The sequence below is a fragment of the Pomacea canaliculata genome, linkage group LG3 (assembly GCF_003073045.1).
Source record: "Pomacea canaliculata isolate SZHN2017 linkage group LG3, ASM307304v1, whole genome shotgun sequence".
NCBI classification, from domain to species: Eukaryota; Metazoa; Mollusca; class Gastropoda; order Architaenioglossa; family Ampullariidae; genus Pomacea; species Pomacea canaliculata.
This window is the reverse complement of record NC_037592.1, coordinates 41,599,414-41,626,222: the sequence shown is the minus strand read 5'-3', so window position 1 is coordinate 41,626,222 and position 26,809 is coordinate 41,599,414. Positions and strand designations below refer to the sequence as shown.

The window sequence follows — 26,809 nt, the reverse complement described above, 5'->3', positions numbered from 1 at the left end:
GAGACCTAAATAATTTGTCATCGTCATTTACAAAAATGTTTTAAAACAAGTCTTTACCAGCCTTAACCTTCTTAACCGGACAAAAGAGACTACAGGTTGAGGGTTTGTGACATGATCGTTCAGCAAGACTGACGGTAATTTAGGGAAGCGAGAGAAGAGAGAAAGACGTTAACAGTAGAGCCCGCCGCGCGCCTAATGCAGCTCACCCACTGCGTGCTTGCAGTGCTGTAACGATGTACTGCACGAGCGTTTCGCCTCGGAGATGAAGTACGACACGGCCCTGCGCCTGGCAGCCCTGCACATCCAGCAGCATGCCGTCAGCACCAACATGGCAGCCAAGATCTCCATCAAGGCCATCGTGTGAGTGATTGCATTTTGCATCAGCAGCTAGACCCCTAAGGAGCAGCAGTTCATTTAGCAGCATGTGATTTAGCCGCAGTGGGGTTAACATCGCACTGCACTTTGCCACAAGCATGTCTCCCTTCAGTTTAGAGTTAATGCTCTACGTACTGGGCCCTGGCTGAACTAATGGCTTTGTTCAAAGCTGTTCCAGGCAGATTTGTCGCGCGTCAGATTGTGGCGAAAGGTTCAGTGACAAGGTAATAATTGGCCGTAATGCTTGCAAGTTTTTAGTGGAAAATTGGGTTAGGGCCATCCTGTAGTCATGGCCTGGGGCTCTATGCTGTCGTGAACGATGTTCTTGAGAGCCAAAGAGCGAAGGCCCGTTACTCTAAACAGGTGGATAGGAGTGTGGGGAGAGCTGGAGGGAAGCCCGGGATGCAGTTAAGGGAAAAATCTTGACTTCCGTTAAAAAGAACAGAAACCTTCTGATGGATGAAGGAGTTGATCTGGAAAAGGAAACATCCAGGATAGAAATGAATTAAGGGGACAAAGCGATTAGGACAAGAGAAGTGATGGGAGAAAAGATAGGGAGGATGGCAAGCAGAAAAGGGGGGGATAAGCTGGTCAGAACGCTGTGGCAGGGGAGGAAATGTAGAGTCCTGCAGTATTTAAAAGGAAAAAGTAACTCAGAAGGGAAAAATAAAACATTAAATTTTTAAAAAGACAAAAGTAAATAAAGAATAAAAGACATGATTTATCAGACACTTCAGAGGCTTATTGTAGTTTTATCACATCATCTTAGGAAGGTAAGGTGCTTGGGGAGAGGAGCAAGCTACTGTTAGTTTCACAAAATACGCATATAGTTGTCACATGCAATGGTGTAGACTTACACCAAAGTGTGTAGCATGGCTGATATGAAAAGAGGTATAGTGACATGAAATGATGTTAATTATGTGAAGTAAAATCACAGAAAGACTTCCATGAAGTTATGTACACTGACATAAAATGATATAAAATAACATGAAAATGAAGCAGAGTGAATGACATAGCTATGCCACTATTGCTAGAAACATCATGTTTTCCTCAAGTCTCCACCATATCCTGTGTAGCAGCATGGCATGTTTCCACTATTGATGACAAGCTTACCCGCCATTACTACCTCCTCTTCTTGTCACTGCCTGCCAACTCTTGGTGGTACCTGAGGTTTCTTCTTCAGCAATGAGTGTAAAGACCCCCAGTACGCTTACCTCACATACTGTCCTATTACCTCACATCTCCTCACATACCCTCTCATTGCCTCATGATGCTTGTGACTGTCTTAGCAAGGAGTGTGGGCTGGAGAAGTTTGTATCCAAGAGTCTAAGAGAATCCATGAAAGGCAAGGATCTCAAGCGCATGCTAGCACAGTACCTCAAAATGAACCAAAGCCTTGCGGCTCCTGGCCAAAAACAACTGACAGCTCTGCAGGCTAAACTGCACTACATGAAGATCATCAGTGAACTCAAGACTTTGGCTCAAGGGTCTTCATGGTCACCTTGCTGGTGTGTTTTTTGGGCCTTTTAACATGTTTTCTTCAATCTATAATTGGTAGGTCCGTTAATGAATTTAATTTGAATTGGGAGAAATGGGGGAATGGAGATTAATCATGGTCATCATGATCATAATTATAATTTGGGAGCCTTGATAGCATGGGGGTTAGCTAGCATATGAGATTACCAGAAAACTCTCATCCGTTAAGTGATTTTCTTTTCTAAGCAGGACAGAAAATCAGAGGCAATGCTTCTAGTTGGACCACACTCAGGCATCAGCATAGTTACTAACATCAAATCTTATTCTGTAAGTATGTGTGTGTGTGGTTCTGAGTGTTTTGCATGCATTCCTACATGTGTATGTGTGTGTCCCAAATTGTGGTGTCCAAAACTCAGTAGCTATGCTGGAAAAAATCAAATGGATTGTGCTAGTCCGAAATTCAGTTTTTAACACTCACCTTGCACTCATTTGGCAAATATTTTTCCATCAGCCTTCGCCATTGCTGTCATATGTTTATCATCATTATTGATATTGTTGCCAAAGAAAATACAATTACCTTGTACAAATAAGGACACAAGAGACTATGTTTTAAGGCAAGATTTACCATCATTGGGTGCATTTCAGCTTGCCCAGCTAACAGATTTTGAGAACATTAGAGGTCATGCGGGTAGCAAAGGAAGGAGAAAACATGAACAGGGTGGACATCAAGCTGAAGGGCCAACGGTCTGAGGTAATGTGCAAGTAGGCAAAGGAATGAGGACCAGTAATTCTATCTGATATTCACTTCCTATGCTTATTGCTTCAGTTTTGTTTTTATTAATTAAATACTTTTTACCAGAGAGTTGACCTTGTTGGTTCTAATGCTAACTGGTTTGTACATGTAAATCTTTTTGGCAGGCCTAGAGACTGCTATGGGTGCACCTGTTAGTGTAGTTGTTAAGACAATTGCTTTTTCATCAATGTAGCAAGAACTAAAATGTTCTGGGTTCAGATCTCATTTTGGACACTCTGTAAGTGGCACCCATTTGCAAAGCTGGCTTCAGTCTCCTCCTACCTCCCTTTTACCTCAAAGTGTAAAATCACCTCTAGGTGGAAACACTTTCCTGTCAAACCAACCAAGTAACCAGAGACTACTATATAGCTGTTTTAACAGGATGTGTCTCCATAATTTATTGACACATTTTGACATTGTAACAAGCTTCACATTCTATGTTGAAAGATCTAAAAAGAAGAGAAAATTTACTTCATCTGTACCTTTTTCAAAATGATGTTTGATTATGTCTTATTGAGGATCCTTTAGAATGTGGGTATTTAAATGTAAATGATATTTTCTGTTATGGTAACATAACTTTTTTTCTCTGCATTCAACTAACGGCTAAAACAGAGATCAGTTTGTTAGTGCAGTGGTAGTACTGCTGGTGGTGCTAGTGTGATTGTGTAATGTGACTAGTGATGTGAGAAGTATGACTCGTGATGCTAGTGCTATGGCTCTGTTGTTGCTGTTGGCAAAACTGATGTTACTGTTGTTTTGTGTATGCAACAGACCACCAATACTAACGTAATTGCTGTTTTGTGAATGACAGATCATCAATACTAAATGTTAATGTTGCTTTGTGTATACTGCAGACCATCAGCTTAGGACTCCTTTCAGAAGATGCCAACAACTTTGCTGGAATGGTCGCTGGATACTATCATATCTTTGTGGATCCTGACAGACGTCTGGTGGAGAGGACCATGGGCAAAAATACCAGTGATCCTGAGGGTCTGCTCATTGTGCCCTTATGTATTGCATTCTTCGGCTCCTTTCCAATGCTGCAAATTTTTTATATATTTCAGTACAGTATAGGCACGAGTTTTATTTCATGTCAGTGCAATTTAGGAATCGTGTGGCTTATAATTATGATTAGATCATATGTAGTTCTTTTGAGGGTTAGGAAGGTGGGAGGCCACAGTTATCTGGAGAATGGGAAAGAGAATAACTTTCATCACCACAGAAGAACATAGAGTAAAGAAAGTGTCTACTTCTCTGCATTTCTCTACATATTGCACTTATTCTTGACATATTGTTCGCATGTTGTACATATTCTCTATATATTGTACTTTCCAATTCTAAGCTACAAAAATGTGTTATGCATACACTTATTGTCTTTTCCAGTACCCAGCTATGATAGTGTACACAAGGTGCAGGCAGAGCCCTGGTCCTACCCAGAGGATCTTGTGTCAGAACTTGTTGGTACCTCAGGCACTAAGGTGTCAGAAAATGAGCGCTTGGTTGATTTAGCACATGAGCCTCCAGAATATGTTGCAAATGAAGAGTACCTCAGCAGGATCAAGGAAGACCTTGGAATTGCCACAGTAGGTTTTTTTCTTTTGTATCCTTAGAAGGTTATTGTATGGCATTGATGTGAATTAAATAAAAGTTGAAAAGTACCTTTTTTAGAATCAATGGAAGTCCACATCCATGCTCATTTAGCAAACAACAGATTGTAGTTTTGTATTTTATAATCAGCATGTAAAAATTTTGCTGTATCATGATGTCTAGATGGCAGTCAGGGATTCAGTGATTTTCTTTATAATGAGATGCCCTGTTGCATGTCGTATGACACTGTCTATGCTGCAGTTAAGTTATGACATTATCTATGCAGCAGTCAAAATTTTAGTGGTGGTGTTGGTCATGAGTGTGGTGATGGCAGTTCTGATGATAATCTTTTCTCCTCCAAAGAAAAGTTCATATTCATAAAGAAGGCAAGAAGATATTTTCAAACCCAGCAAAATGATAAAACCGGACTAGACAGTAATGGTTATTGGGGAATGGATAGCAGTTAATTGCATTCATAATGAGAAAATCCATATAGCGTATCAGGCATACTTAATCTTTGCAGACTAAGAGAGATACTGTTACCTCTGGATTTTCGCATGATTGCTTTCGACTGTTTTGTAGAGTCAACAATGAAAAATGTATGGTATTGTGAAACCCTTATCCATGGTGTAAGTAGTTTTGAGATTCTAAATGATCTTACAAACAACTACAAATCTGCACTGATATCAATTCTAGGTGATCAAACAAAGAACTGCAGCCCTGTACTGTTATCAATGTGTCGTAGAAACCCTGGAGCAGTAACAATGCAAGGGAGACAACCATCATATAAGCCGCTGGTTTCACCAAATTACAAATGTGTTTCTTTGAAACAGATATATTCACTAGTTTTTCTGAAAGGAGGAACATCTTATGGACAGTTTTTACAAGGGTTTCGCCTGGGTGAGGAAATGTAGGAGTACCCACCGGGTACTACCTGGAGATGACTCACTGCTGGTTATCAGCACCACTTGTACTCCTACCTTCCCTCGCACCAGCAAAACCACTCTCTTCCTATAGACCAAAAAAGTTCCACCTTTAAATCATGAGTGAAGCCTGTTGATGACATACCTTTATTTATATGTTGCTTTCTCTCTTTTTTTTTAGAGTGAGACAACAACAAATGGGGATGACAATGTTTCAATCTTGAATAAAATGGAGACATATGCCATGTCTGCAATTAACAATAGACTAAAGAGAAATGGTATGGATGCACCTTTTGAAGAGGGTGTTACATCATTTGGCACAGCATCCAGCAGTTCCCTCAAGGCTGTTCCTACTCCACACAGTTCTATATCTAGTCATCCAGCATTCAGTCCAAACATAGAACTGTGGAAAGTGGATTCTGCCGCAGCTAATGGACATTCTGTGCCTACTGGTTTCACTGGCAGCATGCAAGACCCTCGCATGGATTCTGAACGTTCCTCTGATACAGACAGCATTTCACTGATGGATGCAGAACATAAACCTCTCTTGTCTCAGGTTGAACATGTGAATGGCAACTTACGAAACAGTATAGATGCTGAAAGTGATGATACTGACAGTTTCGGGACTCCTAGTGGAAGCCCAGCTAAAGGCCGGCACTTACAACGAGCCTCATCTGTTGAGTCAGGTAGTAATTAGCCATTGCTAAAACAAAAGCACAGGGTTTATGCCAAAATTTTATGCACATTAGTCTTAAGCCTAATGGTGAAGAACTCTTTAACTAGATGACTGATTATTAAAAGGGAGGGACGACTGTTGAGATCATGTAATATATTAACCGATATTACCCTAAATGAGCAAAATATGAATGTTCACTGGTGAGCAATAACCTCTGTTGTTCTTCATCCAGTATTCAATAATCAAGTGTTATTTTCTCCAAGGCACCTCCATATTTTCAAGCACAAGATATGCTTGTGTGTTTTCTTGTTTAGATGAAAGATTTGGTTAAAAGGAATAAATGTATTTTTACTGGGAAAAATTAAAAAGAAACTAAAACCATTTCCATACTTTTCATCTGATAGTTATCTCTGTACATTGTGTTTCTCTTGGAGTCTGCTTTACATACCTGTTGATATGTTCCTCTTGAAAGGTATGCACAGTTTTGGTCTACACAGTCCAGACACACTGCCTGCAGCAGATGTAGATTTTCAGCAAATGGGTGATGGAGATTCACAGACGTTGCCTACAGAACTGTATGATGCTGCATACAATACAGCAAATATACTTCCTTCTCAAAAGTTTTATTTTGATCCAGATATTATAGGTAAGTTCAGCAAGAAATGCACTAAGATCATAAGATGATGAAAGGCACAACCAAATTAATTAATAAGTCTTTGTAGAAAATTATGTTAAATATTATCATAACATCAAGCAAACAGAAAAAGATTTGTGACTTTCATTAACAGGATTAAAATTTTGTTTAAGGTGTTGTCATATTCTTAAAATTGTTCTTGTATAGTTATGAGACATATGCTTTCCTCATTTTCATTTCTGTTTGTGATTTCTAAGAACTACTTATTTTTATTTTTACTTATACACATATTTTTAAATAAAATATTCTTCAGAAATAAGGCATAATTTGTGCTATATGATTATTTGCCAGTTACTTTGTATTTGTGGTATTTTTTTGGTTCAATATTTCAGGCATTGAAATTTACATCTAAACAATTTGCAAAGGCATGAAATACCTCATTTTATTATAAAGAAAAGTTATACAGTTGTCGCAGTTGTAGGGAAGAAGCATTTGCTGTTTTGCCAGATGGCAAGTTCATGTACAGTTTTATTCAATGATTGCACTTCCAACACTCTTTTACATTCACAGACTTGCTTGTCAGTCTAATTTCTGTTGGTGAGGAGGATGAGTAAAGTTGTATTGCATTGTGGCTTTGAAGCTTCTCTCCAAATATTTCCTTTGTCCTTAAAGTGTGACATACTGTGATTATTTTCTTTTCAGATCTTACCGTCCTCCCACTTCTTGATGTCCCTGATGATGACTTTATGATTGACTTCACGGCATTGCCCAATCTTCTTCCTCCAACCTTCTCTGCTTCACCTTCTCCACCTGTGCTGACACCTGAAAACTCTACCTCATCATTGCCAGCAGGTACTTGCTTCCCCTAATCCTCTACTTATAGGTCTTTCTCCTGCAGTCTGCTTCACATTATTCCTCTACTCATAAGTCCTTATCCTCAGGTCTGTCTGCTTCACATCAGAAGACTATATTCTTGCAATTCCCTGTCAAAATAAAAACATTGCTTCATGTGTAGCTAAGTACTGCAGTCCTCTTCTTCAAATGTTCTATCTACAATCAGCCAGGATTTTAAATGTGCATATAGAATCAACATCTTTCCTACATAACAGCTTCTGATAGAGAGAAACTTCTGATAACTGAATATTGTTTGCTTATTATTACATATTGTAAGTTTGTTCTGTTATCTGATCTGTTTGACTTAATTCCCTTTTTATTTGTTCTTTATTATTATATGTTTCATTATTTTATATTTTACTTTGTTCTTTTGCTTGAGTTATCTGATCTATAACAAACACAGTAAGTGCACTCACTTAAATGTGTGATGTTTTGTCTTATATATTTCACTTTGGATTTGTAAGATTATCAGAAAGACATGACACTCCCAAATTGCTAGAAATGTAGCATTACCAAAATTTCATTGGAAAACTTTGTTCTCCCACCTTCATGGCAGTTATCATGTTTTGTTTGATAATTTTTTTTATTAGGCTATTATTTTCTACATACCGTACACATCCTACATGTTTCTGATGTTATTGTCTTGTTGTGGCTTTCATGTAATAACATATGTGTTTGTAAATTCATAAATTCATAAGTAATAAATACCTCAGAGTTTTACCATTTCTGGTGACTAATGGTTTATGCAGGCAGACATGCGTGTGTATGTTTTGATGCAGAGTGACAAGCTATTCACAATTACAGTAACTATTATGTTCAGATAAGTAGCTATTTATGACATACACTTTGATGCTTTTACTTATTATTGTAATGAAATTGGAAATGAAAAGTAAAACAAGGACAACTTTGTTAGCTGATTGCAGTTTCCTGTCAGTTTTGTCTCATTTTCTGCAGGCTTTAAAGACAGCACATTGCAGCAAATGCACCACATTGAATCGTCGGCAGGTTCCGACATCTTTGGCAGCGACATTGACACCCTTATTGCCCACTTCTATGTACCCCCTCCGCCATCCTCTTCCAGCGCCATGCCTTCTAAGGTCAAGCTCAGTATAAACAATTGTTTTTACTTGCCGTAAGGAAGCCCACCCAATAGAATGAAGTTATTCAATAGAATGCTTTTTTGGACCATGTTTGTAATAAGATCAGTCAAATCTACCCCAACTGGAAATAAGAAATCAGAATGCTTTGTTTAATGCTATCAGATAGCCATTCCCTTGGATTAGCCTACATGAGTTGTTGGTAATTTTAGGAAATTTTATAAAGAACATATTATCTATCTGTATGTTGAAAAAAGATATAATTTACAAGAATATTCCATGGTAGCGTGTTAAGGTTTACAGATGGGGGTGGATACACACTTCACAATTACAAGCAGCACAGCAGTTTCTATGAAGAACAGAAGGACATTTCATTGAAGTTTTTCCCCCTCTCGTTTAATGCAGTTGTGACTGTCTTTTTGTTGATCAAAACCATCAGTCATTGTCCGAACGCTGTCCAGTTCTATCGTGACTGTTTAATCCCTTTAATGTATGCCATATTTACAACTGTTTGTTCAAGTGATGTTCTAATACATTCCAATTCAACCATTTACATAAATTTTGTACAGCTGTTAGTGTAAACCGTTGTGCAGCTGTTCATGTAAGCTGTTTGTGCAGACGGCCTCCTACAGTGGCTCAGGGAAGCCAGGCGATCACCATCAGCAGGCAGTTGAGTTGGATGAGGACTTGTCTTCACTCATCATTCCGCCTCCACCAACGACCTCGCAAGCCGACGACGTTGACAGTTCCCTACCTGCTGCCGACAATCGCAGAAAGTTCCGGCACAAACGGTCCTCGTCTGTAGACATTGGGGCGCTAAGCTTAGCCAAAAAACAACTGGAGATGTCTGACAAGAGAAGATCTTTAGACAGTCAGGAGATGCAGCACCAGACGACAGAGAGCAGCACCAGACCTAGCCAACCCCCGCGTGACCTTGGTGACCTGGGCAAGTTCCAATCGTCTTTGCATGAAGACGTGGAGGTAGAGTCACCAGCCACGGTGTCCTTGAAGCTTCATAATCTCCTGAAGTCCTTGCCCAGCTTCGTCACAGAGGACCAGCAGGAAAAACAGGGGCAAGAACAGCAGCAGCAGTTATTCCGCACCGGTTCGCTTCGCATTCCTCGCAGCGCCTCGCTAGACGTCATCGCAAGCGGAAGAACCGCGTCGCAGTCAGCTGATGGTGGCACTGCTCGTGTCTTTTCCGGAAGTTCTGTACTGAGAACGTTTTTTTCGGGCACCAGCAGTCTGGGCAGGAACTCCGGCCGGCGAGCAGCACCACACGGGCAGAGAGGTCCAGAGCCACCTGCCTCCACTGACCAGCTTGTCCCCGCTGGCGCAGCGAAGAAAGACAGTGTGGACAAGCAACAGAACCACTCCGACAGCTTGGCAGCACTGAAGGCCAAGCTGAAGGATTACAGAGACAGTCTTCTGCGGCGCTCCAGGAAGAAGTCTGTGTCACTGGAGGAGACAGAAGGCAGGTCAGAAAAGGAGAAGTCGGGCAGCTTGAAGAGGTCCAACTCCTTGACCAGAATCATGTCTCACATCACGAGGCATCACAGATCCAGGTCAAGCGATTCTTCGGTTTATGGAGACGGCAACTGGACTCTGCGACATCAACCGCCGGGCGCCAGTCCTTCCTCGTCCGCGACTGATGTCAACATCACCAGTGTAGCCCCTGCTGGGGAGCCAGATGATTCAGGGGGAGAGAAACGAGCGCCTGTTGTGAGAGAAATGTTTGCAGTGCCGAGGACAATTACCCTGCGGCCGAAAACAAACGGGGGTGATGCTCAGGTAAGATTACCACGCAAACGCATTGATGAAGTTTCCACAAAAAGTAAAAAGGAGATGTCCCACGTTTGTTTACCTACCAAGATAAGAGATAAAAGACGTATGTGTAAGTGTGCCTAAGGGTCTTGTTACTTCAATTTTGTACCAGTTTCTGGTGAACTCCGTCAACATATTTAATCTACTTTCTCCATCAGTTTTTTTCTGAAGTAAAAGACTGATAGTTGGATGAAAGTAAGGAAAGTTATAACAAGGTTTTTGTTTCGGGGGGAAATGTCCTTTCTCAGTGACGTTTTATCCCCCACCCATTTTTGAACAACTAACAGTCAACGGAATTTTGAATCCGTTTTAATTTTTCCAAACTTCTTTCCTCTCATAAACATCGCTTGATTACTAAAGCAGCATGCTGTGCAGTCTCGCAGTTGACGGCTTTGACTCGCAATTTTTTTTTTCGTCGCTTGAACTCTCGCACTGCACGTGTATGTGTATCATTGTCATCATCGTTGCATCGGTCATCTCATTGTTTCAGACAGATGTAGAGGCGTACCTAAAGGACGTTATGCGACAGGTAACGATCTTTAACCACGTCTAAGTACTCTTTCTGCTTCAGCTTTATGGGACTTCGTGAAAAACCTGTTCACCGCTTGTTGTAGGTTTAGCTTGCCACGTCCGCTGTTTTAACACTGCCCCCCTCTCCTTCTCTGATCCTGATATGACTAATGCATGATGGGACAAGGCACCGAAGCAAATGCAAGACAGTGGGGGGTGAAGTGGCAAACTAATTCAATATGTTCCTCTGCTGAAAATCTCTCTGACATGCATGACCAAAGTGTGCAGCACAATTTATGAAGCTTCGCTCTGAGGTTATTATCTGCGTTATATATCACTCCACCTTCCTGCCAAACATACTTCTTGATGCTTATAGGGAGCGCTGTTGAAAGGTAAGCGAGGCAGTGGGAGTGTGTGCATACTGAAGGGAGGGGGACAGCTTAGCACAGACACACAGTGAAGTCACTCCACTCCTGACACAGCTTTAACCCTTTCTGACCTTAACGATAATTTTCTTGTCACATATACACAATCTTACGCCAGGTAGACATCACGTGCTTTGTGTGAGGTAACGACAGAGGTACCTCGTGAATTTGGCGAACAGCTTGAGGTGAGGCTGCTTGTTTCGTCTCTGGGTTCAGGGTTGTGCTGTTAATGCATAACTGTGTGCATGTATGCTGCTTCACACTTATCACAATGGTAGCATCAGCTGTATACTCCATGTCTGTGCATGATCACACCAGTCATATCGGGGCATGATGGAAACTTGTGTGTTCAGCACATCAGCTGCCCACGTGAACACACGCTGTTCACAGTGCATGAGTATGATTGTAGTACTCTCACTCACTACTATCTTTGCATGAGTACATGCACGTTTCGCTGTATTGCATGCTGATATTACAGGAATGAAGTATTGCGAGGGCATAGAAAGCTGTAGCCTGCAAGTCAGATGGTGTGCTGCACTATCAGTGTTTGTGTGAGGTGTCCCTGTACGACTTTCTGCAGTGTTCTCAGCCCTTGGCTGGCTCGTTGTCGAACCTGCAGTACTACTACTGATTCTGATGTCGAAGTCATGCTCATTCATGTCCATTTAAGCAAGAAGCTGTCTTTAGTGTTCAATGGATCGTACACATAGATTTTTGTAGTTTAGAAAAATAGCATAATATTGAAATAAAATCTGAATTTAGTGCTGTAACATAACACTGACATAAACTTTGAGGGCAGTGGTATTGTGGAAACAGACACAGACAGTATCCAGGATACACATCTTGTAAGCTCCTGACACTGTATATTAAGTGCCCATGCAGGAAGAAGCAGGTGTCGAGAGGCAGTGTTAGTAACACAGTTTCTACATAATGAAACATTTAACAATAAAAGCTAGATGATCATGTTTTGTGCTTGATTATGATTTCTTGCAAAACAAAAGGTTGGATGTACAAAAGAGTACAAATTAGCTTGTAAAGTGATGAACATTCTTACATGTCTGGTATTATGAGCAGAGTAACGCCCTCTAGTGTTAGTATCATACCGCCATCTACAGTGTCATGAGCATAGTCATTGCTGTCATCACTACAATAATTCCTTGTTATTGTCATTAATGCCGTGTCTAGTGTCAGCATTATAACACTATTATTATCACTACGAATGTCACATCCAGTGTCATTATCAGAACATTGTCTACAGTTATCAGTGCATTTCTCTGTCTTATGTCAGTATCGTACCACTGTCTACAGTTATCAGTACATTTCTCTGTCTAATGTCAGTATTGTACCACTGTCTACTGTTATCGTCATCAGTACAATAATTCTCTGTCTAATGTCAGTATTGTACCACTGTCTACAGTTATCAGTACATTTGCTCTGTCTAATGTCAGTATCGTACCACTGTCTACAGTTATCGTCATCAGTACAATAATTCTCTGTCTAATGTCAGTATCGTACCACTGTCTACTGTTATCGTCATCAGCACAATAATTCTCTGTCTAATATCAGTATCGTACCACTGTCTACAGTTATCAGTACATTTCTCTGTCTAACTGTCAGTATCGTACCCTGTCTACTGTCGTGTGGCTGTAAAACAGAGATTGTTTGTCCACAGATGCAAATCTCACAGGTGTTTTACGGCTTATCAAGTGTACCTGCGCACGGTAAAGGTCACGTTATGAGTACAACATGAGTTTTGAAAAGTCTTAGGTAATAAGTTTTCCACCTGAGCTGCTTAAGGAGAAGTAGTTGCAGCAAAGTTCTGTCAGAAACACGGTTACTTTTATTTGGGGTTTGGCCGTGAAGGCTGTGGTGTCGGGTTATCTACATGGGCGGCGCTGCCAGGCGGCGCAGTTGAAAGGTCGCACACCTTCTAAAGTTGAACTGAGAGTGAAGGGTGTATCACAAGGCAGGTCCACAAAGCATTCATATGTGGTTATTTTTATAATTTTCTCTTCTTACGCAAGAGGATCGACTTTTGTGTGTGTCAGCAGGATCCGGCCTCTTCCTCGTTGCTCTGACCTCGGCTACAGGACGCCCAGCAAGGTATCCATGTTTGAGCTCTCTAGCACCCTACACCTCTCCCTGCCTTTTTTTTGTTTGTTTCTTTAAGAACAATATTTAAAATTTTTTTGCAGTCAATTATGTTGTAGGGTGTTGGGCTCGCATGAGGATTTTATGGTTTTATTGTGGTAGCGGTAGTTTTTGTGGTGAGGGGAACATACTGAGGTGTTGGCTGTTTGACCTGTGTGTGGTTATGTGTTTATATGTACTTTTGAGCGTGTGTGTGTGTGCGTGTTTCATGCGAGGCACGCTGACACAGGCTTTTGGCCCCGAGGATGAAGGAAGATAATTAACACTATGCATCTCTAAGGTAGTGCATGCTGATGGCTTTTTACAAATTGTAGGGTAGTGTATTTCGATGTGGAGCATTTAGTACATCGATCTTATTGTGACAAAGATGGGAAAAACTGTTCAAAAGAAGAGGCATTGAAGTGGGTAATGAGCTTGTAGTGATGAATCTGGAATTGATGGCTGACCCTGCAGAGCGTTGTGCAGAAAGGAAGTAGGCTTCTGTCGTCCTTCCTGTCACACGCACGTTGCTGTGTGCTTTGCATGCTTTGCTTGTCACGCAACTCAACCGTCGTGTTGACACTTTTTGTTTGTCATGCAACTGTCTTGGAATATTTGGAGCAGATAGAACATCGGTTTCTGTAGAATATTTTCTGCTTTGCACGTCCGTGGATTTGCTTAAGGAGATTTTGTTCAGTTCTGTATATGTCCTGCAAGCGTCTAATTGTTGCACTTACCGTCACTAAAGTATCCTGACTTTTATTAAGACCTTCAGTCAAATCGTAGAGTTGTACTTCAGCTGTGGGAAAGAGCGCTGTTGGGAGGCGTGGAGATGTAGAAAGAGAAAGTTAAAAATGAAAGAGGGATAAGATCATAAAAGTTGGTGGAATTTATTTGTGATCCGTTCTTGTCTTTCGAACAAAAACCCTCTGTTCTTCAAGATCACCCATGTCCTTTGATCGTGTAGTTATACATATATACATCCCCAGTCAGGGAGGGCTGTGTAAATAGCAGTGATTTCGCATCAAGCAAGCACATAGATGAACTTTGAATCAGAGAACAGAAAAGAGAATGTACACAAAAGTGTGTTGCGAGCAGCCAGACTGACACACATTTGATGTAGCTGTCAGGCAAAGATCAGTGAGGGATGGATATGTCAGAACTAGAGAAAGGCAGTAGAGTCACGTGTACAAGGAAGACAACGAATAGTCAATCTTCTTAGCTGTAGTTTGGATGCTGGAAGAAAATACATGTTTGAACAGATATTGAAGCAATAAATATGAGACAATTGTGCTAATTAGTCACATTATTTAGTCAGGATAGTGACTGTAATTAGTTATTTGCATTATGCTCTTGGTATAACGAGGAGTGTCAACTGTATGTCAGTTGTTATCGTTCATAATACAATTTCCTAAGACATGGGATATAATTAAATCATTATCGCCATATTCTGATGCATACTGCCACACGTACGGTCTGTACGATAATAGTTTACCATGATGCTAGTAGCTCACCTAAACATGCGCAGTGCCGCAGTCTCGTTCACCGACATAAGGAAAGTACTACAGTAAGCAAAGAGGTAGACAGAAAAGTGGCACAGAATACAGGACTCAAAACCCCCGACATGAAGCTTATCTTTTATTGTCGTATTGTGCACACAGCACAACGGGGGCACTGCGCTATTTATGGTCAACACCCGGCGAGCACAATATACGGGTGGTGCTGAGAGGGGTGCAGTGCGTGGGGAGGGGGTGATGATGTGACAAGACACAGGTGAGGCGATAGCACAATGAGGTCACGTGTCAGGTGCGAGACAGGCTGCGATTAAAACTGTCCGTTCTTGTCGCACCACGGGCAGGAGTGGGGATGCCTGCAGTCCCCTCCCCTCTGTACATTCGTCTTGCCACCCGCTCCCACGGCTCCTTCACTGCATGGAGTGACAGGCGGCGCCCGCCACACGGAAGTTGCTGTGCCCTTGTCAGTGCTGTCGCAACCACCAGCCCGGCCACCACAAGTGTAAGTACATCTCGGGTGGGGCTGTGAAGTCAGAGACTAGATGTTGGAAAGCGTGTGACTGGTGGCGCTAGTTTGAACGCTGGAAAGGGTTATGTGTGTTCACAACTTGGGGACAACAGGTTTCGTGAGTCTCGGCAGGGAGTCCGATACGACTACCGCCTACAGAGGAGAGCAAGTCGTTAGCCCATTTCCCACACTGCCTACAGGATTGTTTGGGCGTGTGGCAGTGTTTGCGATTTCTCGGTGAACGAATCACACGGTGTAACCTGAATGAGGAGACATTTAGCAACAAGCTCTGATGTCGCAATGTTGGGGTGTCGGGGGTGGGGGCAGTCGTGAGAATTCTTCTCTGACCGGGCGCCATATCGCCATAGAATGCAGATTAATTTTCAGGTAAACATGACACGGGGTCTCTTACGTCACCAGGGTGAAGTGGAGACTGACCCATGACCTTGACTGCCCTTTCATGACACGGAAGGACACTGGTGAAAAGTCAAGGTACTTCCGGGATCTTTGGGTCCTTGAGGACAGATCGTACTTTTCTCGGGACTATTTTTTTAAAAGGGTGGATCCAACTTCTTGGTTGTCTCACCTTCCCCAATGATGTAGGAGTGTGGGGTCAAGTGGAGGAAGTTGCTGCTGTGCGGGATTGGACGCCACTGCTGTAACCACTGGGGGGCGCTGACTCGGAGACAGGTGGGCGTGTACGTGTGGGCCGAGAGCTCTTGTTGCCAGAGATTACACAGGAGCAGTTTGATAACCAACGTTTAACGTCGCTACGTTGATTTAAACATAATATTATTGCCTTCTTCGGTGCCAGCAAGTGGACTGTGTAACCAGCAGGATTACACAATAACGGCGACCTGCGTCTGCTGAGGTCAGCGAACCTACATACAACTTTTCGTTACATGTATATCCCAGCCTCGTTTTGGTTTCATGGGTTAGCGCCGGTTGGAAGCACGCGCTTATAGTGACGTGTTATTAGCCCCTCTTACCTACTCGTCTGTCTAGTTTACATGAGCTAATGGTGTGATTTAATAGCGCGTGAAGTGACTGAGACAGTCTTTATATTGCCAGCGATATTTCCACCCGTCAACCTGACATCTTCCGTGTTCATTGTCAGTCATCGCTGTTGACGACACACGCGTACTCCGTCCCTAGGAGGCTGGAGGAGCAAGAGTTAGAAACCTGGCGTCCTAACCAATCACCATGCACATAAAGGCAATTAAACTATCTGATTATTGAAAACTGACAGAGCAACAAGAACAGAAGGAAGCGGCTATGCATATGTAAAAGTTCATCATTTTTCATCTTGTGGTCTTAACTTGATGTATACGCTAGGTTCCTTGTAACCGCCATGCTTCGGCTATCATACGACTAACCAGGAGACTCGGTAGTTCTCAGTGCTGTGGTGGTCTCCCTGTGACTCACTTTCGCTCTGGCTGAAGGCTTTCATCAAATATTTCCACGTCCTCTTTGCGCGTTTATTAAATATTCTTTCCCTCCCTGGCGTCCACACCTCGAGCACCTTTTAGGCGAAAAGACACTGGCGGTGCCAAGTTCCTTCCGTCAACATCTGGCGCAGGTACAAGTGTCGATACGACCTGCAGGTGCCCCCGCCTCCCACCTTTTAACGCCTGAATTCTTTTACTCTTCGTGCTGCTGGTGCACGCGTGGGAGAAATGGTTTTCAGCATGTTTTATCCAGTGTTGAAGCCGACAGGGCTGGAGACAGGGGTGACGGCGGCAGTATCATCGCTGATGTGAAGTGTAAAGAGTTTGTGAAGCTTACCTTGCCGCTTGTAACAAGGGGCGTGTAGATTGTTCACACAGTACAGCAGCACGTGAGGTTAGGGACACAGTGGACAGGAGCCAGTAACCTGGACAATCCACCTCTCCCTTAGTACCCTGTGGTGACCGGGGCGTCACAGACAAGGAAGGGACCCGCCCTGGCGTGCAGGGTAGCAGACGATACAGGTGACACAGGGACTACCTGTTGCAGCACGTGAATTAAATACTTATAGCGTTCTCAGGAGTGTTGTGATGTTTACCTTGTTAAAGGTGAGTGCGTATTGTCACTGATATATTGACTATATCTCATGTAGGGTACCGCGATGGCTACACAGTTAATGTATGTTTGCAGCTACAGTCATTGGTATACAATTATACATTATCATCGCAGTGTGTAAGGCGAGTGTGTTTTCCCAACCACCGCACTAACCCTAATGTTCCTGATTCTGCTGATTTGACACACAAGGCGATGTGTAATTCAGAGTTTGTATTGACCGTGATATCATAATATTCATCCTGTTTAATATGTTTTTTTGTTTCCAGTGCATAACGAGAATTATAGGTTTGAATACTTTAACAAAGCAGTACGTGTCACCACGAAGCTGTCTGCATAGTTGTGTGCATACCTCGCTTCAACTACATGTATATTCAAAGCAACTGGGTCTGTTCCTACTGAGATGCTAGTAAATATTTGTAGGTAATCCAGGGCCTTTAACTTGCTTCAGACCAGATTTGAAAACAGATCGAGCAGGCCGAAACACATGTGCAGGAAAAAAAGAAGAGAAAAAAGAACACAGATTCAGGAACAAAACTGGTCTGACAAGGGGAACATGAGTCCACGAGGGGAATATACAGATAACTCGAAAGGTCGCGAGCATGATACAATAGTAGTTATGTTCATATTACAGAAAAAAATCTCTTATCTCCATCTTTCAGTGAATTTCTTCGTTTCTCAAAGACCAGACGACATATAACCTTTTTTTGGAGATCGTTTGTGAGAGATGGGACTGCTAGCGAAATGAATTGTTAGCGTGCGGTCAGCGGTCGGCAGCCATTAAGTCTGAATTACCGGGGCCCACTCCGCCCTGTGGTGCTGTGGCAGTGCTGGCCCGCTAGGTGTGTGGATTACAGACCTCAGGGAGGTGTGCGAGATGTGCACCGAGACCTGTCGCCGTGATGAGAGGTCGCTGCAGTGCGTGTGGGAGCTGCACGGGTGGCCTGAAACATGAGTCACGGGATCCCAGTGTCCCACGGGGCCCTAATAGCAGTACCACGTGGTCTGAGTGGGTGTAATGAAGCAATTGATGACAGGCAAGCTCGCTAGCAGCTTGTGAAAAGGCCCATAATGGCAGCATACATGAGTGCGATGGTAAACCACCTCCCATTAATGCTGCTACAGTTAAGGTTAAACGTTTTTTCTACCTTAGACGATTTCTTTTTTACAAATGCTAATTAAAGTTTTTCGCACTGGTAACAACTGGGCTCCAACTGTGCCCGGTGGTTGGTGCGCTTGATTATTGGGGCTCACCGTTATTTAATGTGCTTGGTGGAATTTTAGATAAGTTGTATTAATTCCCTCTAAGCTTCGAGAATCTTTAAACTGTTTGTGAATGCAGTACTCGAGTACATGACCACTAGCGAGATACAATCATGTGAGTTGCTAGTGTGGAATCATTTCGCGACACTACTACATCAGGAACACCGCAACTACTCTGTCCCTTGCATCAAGAAGTTGGTCCAGGGGACAGCAGCAGGAGCTCAAGAAACTGCTCTGTGTTTAGTTGTAGCACAGACAAGGCAGCTGGTACCTGCATGTATCAAATAGAGCAGTTAAGTCAACGCACGTGAGAAAGTGGTCTGTGTTACACCCTGCAGTGGGGGTGGTGTATGCACCTGTAGGTGTAGCTGGTGTTGTGGGGGTGGTGTATGTCAGTTACCTGTAGGTGTAGCTGGTGTTGTGTGGGTGGTGTATGCACGTCAGCTACCTGTAGGTGTAGGTGGTGTTGTGTGGGTGGTGTATGCACGTCAGCTACCTGTAGGTGTAGCGTCATACAGTGTAGGTGGTGTATGCACCTGTAGGTGTAGCTGGTGTGTATGTGCGTCATACAGTGTGTGTGGTGTCTGTATGTCAGTTGAGCCAGAGTCTGCCTACGTCAGAGGAGCGTTGTGAGGCTGTAACTTCCACAGCTGACAGGAGAGGAGGGTATCGTGTTTTGCTGAGTGCCTTTCATCAAAAGCAGTGGCAGGAATCAATGCTCGATCATTTACAAGCTTGACGGTATGTCGATCGTCAGCATTGTCCGCCTAATGGAGCGTCTTGCAGTTTCCTCACGTCGTCAGCTGCTTGCGGCTGAGTGGTGTATGCATCCCCCTCTCTACCTCCGTACATCGCTTGCATATCATCAGCTTCCTGTGCAAGTCCATGTACACGTGTATGGCACTTAAAACCGCAGTGTGTACCTCCCTCATTACACTCCCAAACATGGATGTGTAGGTCTTCTGTGCAGTGTAGTCGTTATATGTCCTGTGACTGATCAGCTTTGTACATCTAGTTACTTCAGTACTTTCATATTTACAACTTTGTTCATCTACATCATTTAGAATTATTTTTTTACTTTTAAATCTTTGTGTGTAGGTCTCCTAGAGTTTTTCGTCTGCTTGTTTGTACATTCACGTCTTTTGCAGTTTTACGTACACATCAACAATTTAATTTTTCTTACGATGTTACTGTACATTTCTATCCGTCGCAAAGAACCATTACAGAAGAAATATGGCGGATAGTTGACTTTTCCTCATCAACTGCAGTCATCCATCTGTAGAAAATCTCTACCTGTAGAGCTCAGTGAGGCACAAATCCACCATTACGAAGCGTTGAGATGAAGATAGAGCGCAGAAGTTGCTCAAAGATGACAGATAGTTATGCAAATATTTTCACCTGCCAGCAGCCGATTGATTAGCGAGCTGTGAAGGCGGAACTCCTTTATATTAGCATTTACATCGATCGTCAGAGCTCATCAGTGACGCTTGGCGGAGCTTTGCTGCCTTGAAAGAATAGACATGTCAGATGGTGAGTGGCGGGAAGAACCCAGAGGACGATAAACACCTTCAGCTACTTTACTCCTAAGTGTTCAGCCTTCTTCACAAGCTTAGAACTTTCTTACTTTCGCACCGCTGCCGTGTCCAGTATTCGGGAGACCTCTCTATGCGTGGATTCTTGCAAATGACAAGTCAGTGGACTATCTCAGTTGATGTTTTCTGTGTTTGTGGTGAGTTGTACAAATCTTTCCATCACACGCCATCAGAAAGTATGACCCGTTAAACTTGGGATTATAGGTTAGGGGCAGTTGGTTTCATACATTTTATCGATGACAATATAATAGGTCTCATAAACAGTTGTCAAGTAAAAGAAATTAAAGACTGGATAGGACAGGACAGAATTTGGACGAACATAACACACGACAGAAGCGGCACAAGTAATGGAAGACATACATAGCCCCAGCATCTGTGAGAGAGCTTGAAACACATGGGAGTGACAGGCCAGCTGTTAACGGACATAAATGTTGGAGGCCTGCTGAAGGATAACTTGTGATGAAGCCTGCACTGTGCAGTGCACATAACTGTGATAAAGCACAGAGAAGCAGTTGTTGTTACTAATGCATCACTGAGACATGGAGGCAATAACGGTGACACGGTTGACTTGCTTCATTCACGAAGACAGAGAAGCCATACTTGGCGGTGGTCTAGGACGAAGCATTTCAAAGGACAAAAGTATTATTACTACCAGGTAAGACACAGTTTGTGGCTAAGTGGTGAATAACAGAAGGAAGGATAATACACAGGCCTTGATTGGCCCTGAATGACAAGGATGTGGTTGAAGCTGGACATATCGGACTTGGGAGAAATTATAGCGAGGTCATGAACCCAGAAGGATGGGTGACCTCATGTCTCGTAACTCAAAGCACTTCTGTTGAGCCACGTGACCAGGGGCAGACTATTGGTTCTTCATTTAAACTGATTTCTGGCGCGAGGAGGATGTGCTGTGGAACCCATGTCACTGAATTGTGACGTGAGCTTGTGTGGCGTGACGTGTCGCTGTAACGGATGACACCAAATAGTGACGAGCAAGGATGTAGACGCGTCGATAACGTCTAAATTCTTAACCAGCCCTGTTGGTTTGCAAGCCAGGAAATGGTCCACCCTTCACTGATCGACACGGTGTTGATTTCGCAGTCGATGCTGTGGAGACTTCAAATTTCCTGCGGAATTCCCGGTCGGCGAGCTTGATATGGACAAGTGCGGAGTTATTTAACTCCCTGGTGAGCAGTGAGATGGGCAGTTAAGACAGTCAGGTATATCGTTAAGGCAGTCCAAAGCTTTTCCCCCTTAACGTGGCATCCAAAGCCAGTGAGCTGGTTGAGTTCCACTACTCTGCTGGGCCACGCGCTATATTGAATACTTTTTTGTCTCCCTTGGTTTTTCCCGGAGCCAGGCTGTCTTTATCTTTTTACCTCAAGTAGGCGAAACTCTACTACACATACGTACGTGAAGACACGTGTGCATTCGTGGACATGTTTGGTAGAGATATTTGTTAAACTCAATGTCTTGATCGCTTTTACTATGAATTTTAATTTTTATTATATACAAAATAACTATACTTTTAACAAAGATGTTATTGTGATATAAGCGCAGCATGTTTGCTTGTGGAGAGCTATGGAGAACAACAAATTTTCTTCAGCAAAAGTTCTTCATAAAGAATGTGTTGGGTTGTTGATGCTTTACTTACAGTGACTTTTACCTTTTACAGGGTAGGTCGCGGAAGAGCGGACCGTTAAAAGCGCTGTCGTCTGTAATCAGCGAGCAGAAGAGTTCTGACGTCAAGCTGGTCAGCGAGCAGAAGAGTTCCGACGTCCCGCTGGGCAACGCGCCAGACCACGCACCCTCCCCTCTCACCAACTCGCATCTACACGCTTCCAAGGACGATCTCTCCATGACGGCCAGGGGCAAGAAAAAGTCCAAGGCTAAGGCCAACCCTTACGCCACCATCAAACTGTGGCGGCCTTTGGCCGACAACTCTGGCGTCGCCAGAGATGAGGAGGTGTTCCAAGACTTCACGAACTTTGACCTGCTAATGGAAGAGCACGCGCTGCCGGTCACTGGTCATCTGCGACAGGAGGAAGGAAACTGGACGCCAGGGGCTGGGTCGTCTAGCAGAGCCGTGGGGTCATTTTCTGTCGGTTCCCGGGATAAAGTAGCAGCGACAGGAGCAGCAGGAATTGGGGTTGGCGAGCTGGGGCGGTGGGAGTCACCAGCCAGGGACTTTTCTCTCGGTGAAGATTCCCCAGAGACAGAACGCCGCGCTCCCGCTGGTCGGCCGCGCGGACGGTCACCCACGCGCCGCCCCCGTCAAATGGCACCTTCATCGCCGCCGCAGACAGTGGTGAACGGCGAGGAACTGGTAGCTGATTACCCACGTGACCCGTCCCCAGCCATGCGTCATGGGACGTCGCTTTCCTCGTACACGCATGACCCCGATGAGTTAGGGCGCTAGCCAGGCCGTGCTGGACGGCAGTTTAAACATGGTCAGTCCGGCGGTCAGCAGATCCGTCATGGCCATCTTGTCCAAGACGTATGGTACGCAAGACTTTGACGGGGCGCGAGAGGACGTGGAGCGGCTGCTGACACAGCTGAAGATGACGGTGGAGGGGCTCCAGGGCCAGACCACGTGCAGCGATAAGCAGTGGCAGGCCGTGCTGCAGGACCTACAGCTGCAGACCAAGGAGTTTGTTAGCGACGCCAAGCGCCTGGTGGCGTCCACCTCAGGTCCACGAGAACTGGCGGCTGAGCCGCTACACGCAGCCATGCATTCCTTGGCCCGCCTTCTGCTACACAGCCAGGCCGTCATGACAGCCATGAGGTCCGTGCACCACGCCCAGCACGTGGGCTTCCAGGTCATCAAGGTCACCACGGCCTTCAAGAGCACGTTAGCTGCCGGCGATGCGGCCGTGGCCAAACCTCGTAACGACCCTCACGTCATATACCTGATGCGACAAGCGCAGTACCTGGCGGGTCTCCTCAGCACCCTGCTCACAACCTTGACCACCCTGCAACAGGGGCTGTGACTGCGTGCTTTGGGACAGTGACGTGTACTGATGTTGTCCAGTGTCCTAACGCCTTGTATTTTTCCAAAAAACGAAATCTGTACAGCACTCAGTATGTCATAATGTTGTTCATCCTGTGCATTTATAACCCCGTCCCATCCCACCCAACCCTGCCACACAGATTGTAAGTCTAGTTTGTATGAGCTTTCTTATCGCCAGTTATACCCCCACGTCATAGCCCCACGTCACCTGAAGGTGGATGTCTGGCTTGTATGAGCTTTCACTTGTCTCTGTCGCACATAGCAGTGCCCGTACATTTCTTGAGGTAAGGGGCGAGCGGGCCTATGAGCGGTTTTATGTAAACTTTCAGCCCAGCCCGTGTGTGACATGATCATTCCGCAGCGTTCTGTGATATGCCTGACATTTCCTACGCTTAGCCCTGTTGTAACTGTGTTAATCGGCGAGCATCAACTGACCACGTGACTTGTTTATGGGCACATCACCTCCTGTTACTTCCGACTTGGGACCCAACGACACACGTCCTCTCTCTGTAGCCTTTCCAAGTAACATATGAGCTTCGCTTTTTACAGTTGGCAATGACGACAATATTCTGTAGGTGTGTTTGTGTTCATTAACGGGTGTATCGTGAATGTGGGGAGTGTGTCGGGACCGTGTGCGTGTCGCTTTGAGTGCGTGGTAGCGCTGGCTACATGTGGAGGTCTGGCCACGGGTTATTAGCTTTTTGTAGCTGAATATGTTTCTTGTGGGCGCAGTTATTTTGTAAGGCGGCTTAAGTGTATTGAAGTATTGTTTTCGGCAATATCTAATCATTATTTTTTGTCAATGCACTACCCAGGGGACTTAATAAACGACAAAGAAAGAACAGAGTGAGCGTTCTTGTTTTCAGAAAGCAGAACCGTGTAAGGTGATTTATGTCCCCTGGCTGTTCTCGCCTGTTTGCTTGTCCGCTTCCTTTGCACCTCATTTCTTCCCGACAGCCTCTGTGTGACACTCGCCATTTCTCCTGACCAGGCGCCCAGGCGTGCGTTCTAGCAATAATAATACAGCGTGTTTATATAGCGCCTGTCCCCAACACCAGCGGCATCAAAGTACTTTACATATATATGTATAGATGGACGCACGATTACTGACATGCATACATGTACAAACTCAGATAAACGTGCATACATGCATACAGACATTTCCCAGTAAGCATGGCGCTCAATTTTCTTGTCGTTCAAACGGGCCCTGAGGCGAGTGATCGTGTGTAGGACACTAGAAGTACAATGCAGAGCCAAACTCGAGCCCTCAGCCACCCTTAGCTACCCTTAGCCACCCTTAGCCACCTTTAGCCACTTTAGCCACCATTAAATTGCATGTTTTCACATCAAATGCTGCTACAAGCTTTGCAGACACCGGGTCCATCAGCCTCCAGTTGCATTCTGCTAGGTCAGCTAGGAGGTGAAGTGACCTAACCACGCGAGTCGCAAGTTCCGTGTAGCAATTTCTGTCAATAGATGTTGGCTCACCTGTCCAGCAACTGTTGCTCACTCACACAGACCTTGTAAAGGCGCAGTCCACGTGACGACTTCATGGTAACATTTCATTCTCTCCTACATCGTGTCTGTTTGCAAAAAGTTGTCCTGGCAAAGCTTTTGACATTCTGTAAACCTCACTAACGGTGCTTCTGGGGGATCGTAACTTACTGCAAAGCATCTGGTGTCAGTGTGATAAGTGAGCAACAGAACCTAATATCAACATAAATTATCAGCAGAACGTAGTGTCAACGTGATAAGTGAGCAACAGTACGTAATATCAGCGTGATAACTTCTCAGCAGAACGTAATGTCAACGTGACGAGGAAAGTGAGAGGAGAGAGAAACCATCAAACGTGTGGGCGGCTGAAGAAATGGTGAACACAAAGCAGTTTGACCCACTGGTGACAGGAGGAGGGAAGCAACACAAGGTCGTATGGTTCCGCCACGTGACACGTCACACTCTAAAGTCGTTCTTCACGGCACGTTCGTCACACTGAAATCGTTGTTCAGGGTACATTCATGTCGCACTTTAAGATCGGGGGACGTTGACAGGTGGTCTGCGCAAAGACAAAGACACAAAGGATGGCTAACATAGCAGTGAGCTGGCCATACCATAAAGACACGTTTACCGCCGTTCACGACAGGTCTACATGGCTGCGTCTATTCAGTTGTTGCCCATGACGACCAGTTCCAGCAAACCATAGCCGCGCGTCAGCTGGTGCCAGCCAAAGGATGAATGAATAAATAAATGTCTGTGAATTTGCAAAGGGCAGGACAAAAAAATGCTATAGCACTGAATAACCTCTGACTGTGCAGCGACATTTAACATTGACTGGCAACCAGAGGAAATGACCTTTTTTGGAGATGAGTAGCTGCAGGAGTTCACGGCCAACCGGAAGTACTTGCCTGCTGTAGACATTGGTACGTCCCCTGCTTTGACTCGCATGTTGCACCTGACAATCAAAGGGTAAGTTCATGTCAGGACAACACAAGTCGCTGAACTCATAATCACACTATGTCTAAACATTTTAATAAATTCAGCACAGTCCACAGGTGGGAACATTGTAAACATACCACGTTCACTCCCTTCATCTAGTATTCCAGTATTATTTATAAATCAAGGGGTCAGGTCTCTAACCTTTTCGCACTCTCGTTACAAGCGATAATTACCGTTGTGATCACTCAAGTGCTGCAACACTTATCTGAGACAGCTGCTTGTCTGGGGCTGTCCACCTGTGGTCCCAGGACCTCATCAACTACAAACTCCTTCTGTGGTCGACTTGTCCAAAATCTCGTCCTAAAATAAGGATGTCGTGTACCGTTGTCATGACAATAACCACCATTGCCCTGCTCACACTGTAACCGAGTGGAAATCCTTATCCCAGTGTCGAGAGCGCCTTGCTTGACTTGCTAATAATATTCGGCGAACTACTATTCATAAAATCAAACTGTCTTCTCACATTTATTTAGACGGAGACCTGCTACTGTTCGACTATCCGGAAGTGACAGGCGCAGAACTGAAATATATTTTAGTAGTTCATTTCATTAGACAGAATAAAAGTTTTCTCTGATCACCTACTTACACAATACTTGGTTTCTTAACTCTTATGTTTCAGCCTTTTGTTCAGGTTCTGTTAATTTCGTAATTTGGCTCCATTATGTTGTCTACCTCCATTTACCTTATACTCGCTTTTTGTATTAATACATTAATACTCTTGAATTGGTGTTAATGTGATTTATTTGCTACATATCAGCTAAGTATCCGTTCATGTGAAAATTTTTTCTTGTGGGATGACCACACACCATTAGCTTATGTTTATAGTGGCATCCCTACTATGTTTTCTCTCAACACAGCTTTGTAACTTTCAAAAAGAAACTTGTCAGACGATGCAGTCTTTCACAGAGAGAACATATGTGCTATATATATATAGGTAGTATATATATATACAGGGCATTTAATAATATAAACATTTCTTGCTCATCAAGATGTGAGTACATTACCAGTGGCCGTACTTGCATCTCTA

At 44.0% G+C, this 26,809-nt stretch overlaps 2 protein-coding genes across 7 annotated transcripts in view; both read left to right on the top strand.

The window, feature by feature from the left end:
• Window positions 1-1,920, top strand: part of LOC112560343 (FERM and PDZ domain-containing protein 4-like) — a 99,466-nt gene extending 97,546 nt beyond the window's left edge. Inside the window, exons 12-13 of the mRNA XM_025232149.1 lie at window positions 224-360; window positions 1,665-1,920. Of these exons, the coding sequence (XP_025087934.1) occupies window positions 224-360; window positions 1,665-1,905 (378 nt within the window). The 3' untranslated portion in view covers window positions 1,906-1,920. The remainder of the gene's footprint in view (window positions 1-223; window positions 361-1,664) is intronic.
• Window positions 1,821-24,133, top strand: LOC112560341. Of its 6 annotated transcripts, none has more exons than XM_025232147.1 (13): window positions 1,821-1,883; window positions 2,101-2,178; window positions 2,497-2,602; window positions 3,499-3,634; window positions 4,028-4,227; window positions 5,336-5,840; window positions 6,303-6,476; window positions 7,167-7,316; window positions 8,313-8,455; window positions 9,074-10,246; window positions 10,770-10,808; window positions 13,266-13,317; window positions 21,955-22,090. In XM_025232147.1, the coding sequence occupies exons 3-12, from the start codon at window positions 2,534-2,536 to the stop codon at window positions 13,290-13,292; spliced, it is 2,616 nt and encodes an 871-aa protein (XP_025087932.1). In that variant the 5' UTR covers window positions 1,821-1,883; window positions 2,101-2,178; window positions 2,497-2,533; the 3' UTR covers window positions 13,293-13,317; window positions 21,955-22,090. The 6 variants fall into 6 exon arrangements, with proteins under 6 accessions (XP_025087932.1, XP_025087931.1, XP_025087928.1 ...); XM_025232146.1 differs by having other exon boundaries at window positions 13,263-13,317; XM_025232143.1 differs by lacking the exon at window positions 13,266-13,317 and having other exon boundaries at window positions 21,955-24,133.
• The last annotated feature ends 2,676 nt before the right edge of the window (window positions 24,134-26,809 follow it).

Excerpts from the sequence above, each read along its gene's own strand:
- LOC112560341 (XM_025232143.1), top strand. The coding sequence starts at position 2,534 with ATGCGGGTAGCAAAGGAAGGAGAAAACATGAACAGGGTGGACATCAAG. Across the intron at positions 6,477-7,166 it reads TTTTGATCCAGATATTATAG|ATCTTACCGTCCTCCCACTT; the intron begins GTAAGTTCAGCA and ends TTTTCTTTTCAG. Across the intron at positions 8,456-9,073 it reads CCAGCGCCATGCCTTCTAAG|ACGGCCTCCTACAGTGGCTC; the intron begins GTCAAGCTCAGT and ends CTGTTTGTGCAG.